A 4,051-nucleotide genomic window follows, 5' to 3' on the forward strand; every position below is an offset into this window, starting at 1 on the left:
TTAGTTTTTGCTAGATGATATATGAAGAACATAGCTATCACGATTTTAATCTTATGACTTCAATCTTCGAAAAGATACAAGGAATTGTATTGCTTCGTCTAAATGACGAAAAATGCAGTAGTCTTAGGCCCCCTTAATTTTGGGGGGACTCGATTTTTTAAAGCAATAATAGGTTATAGATATTTTCTTTAAAAAATATGAGTGTTATTTGTAGAAAACATTAAATTTTCATATAAGAGGAAAGAATTATTAGAAATTTGATAAATCTATAAAAAAAAAATCAAGACAGTTTAAATTTGACTTTAGGCCACTGATATGATTGAGCCGCCCTGCTAAATGTTATTACGTTGTTGAATAGGCTAGAAATTGGTATTTTGCTGACAGATTACCAGCTAACACACAATTTACAAATGATTTGGTTCATTCATATCAAGTAAACGTTATTAATTACATGTTCCGTGTATTTAATTTGCAAACAACTTTAGTTTCTACTTGGAAAATGTAGATGAAGGAAAAATATTTTTGTTTATCATTCCAATTAGTTGGCTAATAAGTGTGTTAATCTTGATCTACAACCATTGATTAAAATGGTTTAAGTTAATTAAATAGTCATCCCGAGACCTATCTATATCCCGAAGGTGTTTAAGCAACACGTTTATGGAAGAACAAATAATTCATTTGAATAAAAGAAGTTATTTTCATATACAACAACACTCTTACTGATCAGATCCAGACAACCCCTGTAGAAATGACAAATTAACAAACAAAGGAACAGTACAATAGAAACGAAAAGGATATCATTTGAATGATACCAAGTGTTGTGTTGGCAGCTAATACATGTCATCAAGAATCACTGAGACAACAAACAAAGCCCAGCTAACTTCTCCCTCCCCATGGACAATGGTGAAAAAAAGAAGTGGAACGTATTTGTCTCCGCGACTTCACTTTGTTTTCTGCTTCAACACTTGTCCAAACTTTTCCTTCTCTTTATTTTTCTTTTCTTTTTTGCTTTGTAAATTTATGTATTTATTCCTAATATCGATCATTCATAAATGGAAGCTACCTACACCTTCAAATACAAGCGGGGAGAATGGATTGTATTGTATTCCCCTGATTAGGAGGATGCCTTGGTGACATCTTTGGTAGATCTATTGTATTTCATGTGGCTATTAACCAGTTGCCCAGCCGAGATAGCCGACATGAGGGATAGCTCCCCAGCAAGAACAGAACCAGCTACTACTGTGGCCAAGAGCCTTGCATTTGACCCTGGTGCCTCTCTGTTGGCACCTTTCACTCCTAACAAGTTTAAGCAAGCTGACTGAGATGCAAGCTGAGTTCCACCTCCAACGGTACCAACCTGTATCCAAGTAAATACACAATAAATATAACAAGAAGAAAGTCAAATACTTTAATAAACTGAATTGAGGACAGGACACATCTACGAGATTGTCGTCTCCAACTGATCATAAATAAAAGACATTGTTTCGTTGTAAGGTCTCACAGACTAACACTAAATTGAGATATTTCCAAGAACTATCTCACGACTAAATCTCGAAAGTGTTTAGTCTAATTCTTATACATAAAACTCATTAATTTGATGATTTAAAAAGAAAGAACGACCAAGAGAATCAGAAATTTGCATCAAGAAAATGTTAATTACATACCTCAATGGAAGGCATTGTAACAGAAATATGGAGGTCCTTGCCATCATTTACAGCCTCCATCATAGTGATGCAGTGCGAGCTCTCTATGTTCTGGGCTGGATCCTGACCAGTGGCTATAAACACAGCAGAGACGATATTGCTGGCATGGGCATTGAAACCACCAAGAGCACCAGCCATGGCAGAGCCAGTAAGATTTTTAAGCATGTTCAGCTCCACAAGAGCAGCAACTTCAGTTTTCAGAACTTTCTTCACCACCTCTTCTGTGATAATTGCCTCACAAACTACAGACTTTCCTCTCCCCTCGATCCAATTAACTGCTGATGGCTTCTTGTCCGAGCAAAAGTTCCCTGTCACAGTTATTGATAACTTTAATTAGACAAACATCTCTATTTTAGGGGGAGAACCAGATCACCATATTTTTCGTTATGAAAATTATTTTTTTGAAAAATTTTGCTACTCCTATTTGAAACAAATTACTATAAAGGTAGATGGAATACCAGATATGCCGATGACATCCATGTCGGGATATTCATTCTGAAGGTAATCAAGAACATTTTGTACACCTTTGGACACCATGTTCATTCCCATTGCATCACCGGTGCTACATACAAATCTCATGTACAGATTCTTTCCAGCAATTGCACACTGAATTCTTTGTAATCTGGCAAATCTGCTTGACCTGCAACATCCCATTCAAATACAACAATTAGATAACTACTATGAAAACACAATATTCGAATAGTTTAACAGCTAGCATGCACTTACTGGTTGAAAACATTAGCAAGTGTCTCAAATTTGATGGGATCTTCAACAAAGAACTTCAACTCTGCTGCCCTTTTGGCTGTGCCAAACCTGACACATGGTGCTCTGGTCATCCCATCACGGAGCAAAATGCAGGTAGCACCACCAGAAGCATAGATAGCCTTGCAACCCCTATTGGTGCTAGCCACTAAACATCCTTCTGTGGTTGCCATGGGCACTGAAAACTCCTTTCCATTGAGCAACAATGGCCCTGCTATTCCCACTGGTATCTGCACGTACCCGATTGGCATCTCACAACACTGCCCAAGAATAGATTCATAGTTAAATCCTTCCAATGGTAGCCCTTCTAGAGACTTCCCTGTAATCCTCTGCATCACCTCCTTCCTTATCGAAGCAGCGCGCTTACAATCACCGAGCTTGGATTCCAATGAGTATGATGGGATTTTCCCCTGCACCACGGATTTAATTATCTCTTCGTCTTCTTCAGACGAAGCTGGTGTGATCAACGGGGCAGGTTTCTCTGCTACAGACATAGCAGGTTGAGGTGGTGCCATTGGGGCAATTTGTCGAGCAGGTGGTGCACAGCCAAGAGTAGTCGCAGGTCCACAACGACTATCTTCCTTTAATAGAAATTCCTCATCATTTTCATCCCATGAATCATTATTCCCCCTGGATACAAACGTCTGAACAAACCCAATCCCAAAGAAACCGAGAAGATAAATGACAGAAGCGATTAACGAAACAATAGCACCCAATTCAGAAAGCGTAACCACGTGTAAAGGTGTAGAATTCCTGATTTTCTCACGCCACCTTGATAGAAGAAAATACATAACAGAGAAAAACATGGTGAAAAACAAGCCATTAGTGAGATACAAAGGAAGTGGGAGAGCATCGGAAGCATCAATGAGAAGGGTATTGTTGTCCTCTTGTTGTTGATTTTTGTGGGGTTTGAGAGGTTTTTCATCGGCGGCAAAGACCTTAGATGGATAAACAGGATTTTCAGATCTCCGGCGAACGTCCATTTTTCACCGGTAAGTCTGCCGCCGGTGGGGAAGTGAAGGAGGAGAAGAAAGTGTTGGAATTGGTTGTGTGGGGGGATATATGATTGACAAGTACTATTTGTTAAGAGTGATGGGATGTGAGGAAAAGAGAAGATGTAGGAAATGTATTTATAGAGGAACCCGGTTGCCGCGCTGGACTTTTCTACCCCTTTTTTTCATTTTATATTTTGAATGGAGTATTATCTTCTACAATATACTTAATTTGGTTAAGTTAATTTTATATAGTCAAGTTGACTGGTGAAGTGTAAATGTTGGGCAGCATAGGAATACGATTATGTGAACCCGCTCTTATGAAAATAACTCACAAATCATACCTAAAAGGTAATCTGCATTAAGTTAGTTCGGTATAATGAATACAACCCAAAAGGCCAATTCCTTATTTTCATTGGTAAGGGTAGGGGTGGGTGTTCGATAGTCGGTTCGAATTTATCAAATTTTGGGTTCAATAATTAATAGTTAAAAGTAGATATCAAACACTAAAATTTTAAATATCAATTTCGTAATTTGATAATTGATAAATTAAATTTTGATTTGAGATGGTATTCAGTAATATCGTATTGAAGG

At 37.9% G+C, this 4,051-nt stretch overlaps 1 protein-coding gene across 1 annotated transcript; it reads right to left on the bottom strand.

Annotated features, from left to right (window-relative positions):
* Positions 1-676: 676 nt before the first annotated feature.
* On the bottom strand, positions 677-3,571 carry LOC125849310 (3-hydroxy-3-methylglutaryl-coenzyme A reductase 2). Its single transcript, XM_049529374.1, has 4 exons — positions 2,430-3,571; positions 2,162-2,343; positions 1,665-2,011; positions 677-1,357 (listed from the first exon to the last, which is right to left on the bottom strand). Exons 1-4 carry the CDS (start codon positions 3,446-3,448, stop codon positions 1,115-1,117), a joined length of 1,791 nt encoding a protein of 596 aa, XP_049385331.1. The 5' UTR covers positions 3,449-3,571; the 3' UTR covers positions 677-1,114.
* Between the last annotated feature and the right edge of the window lie 480 nt (positions 3,572-4,051).

Source organism: Solanum stenotomum, chromosome 12, assembly GCF_019186545.1.
Source record: "Solanum stenotomum isolate F172 chromosome 12, ASM1918654v1, whole genome shotgun sequence".
Taxonomy (NCBI): Eukaryota; Viridiplantae; Streptophyta; class Magnoliopsida; order Solanales; family Solanaceae; genus Solanum; species Solanum stenotomum.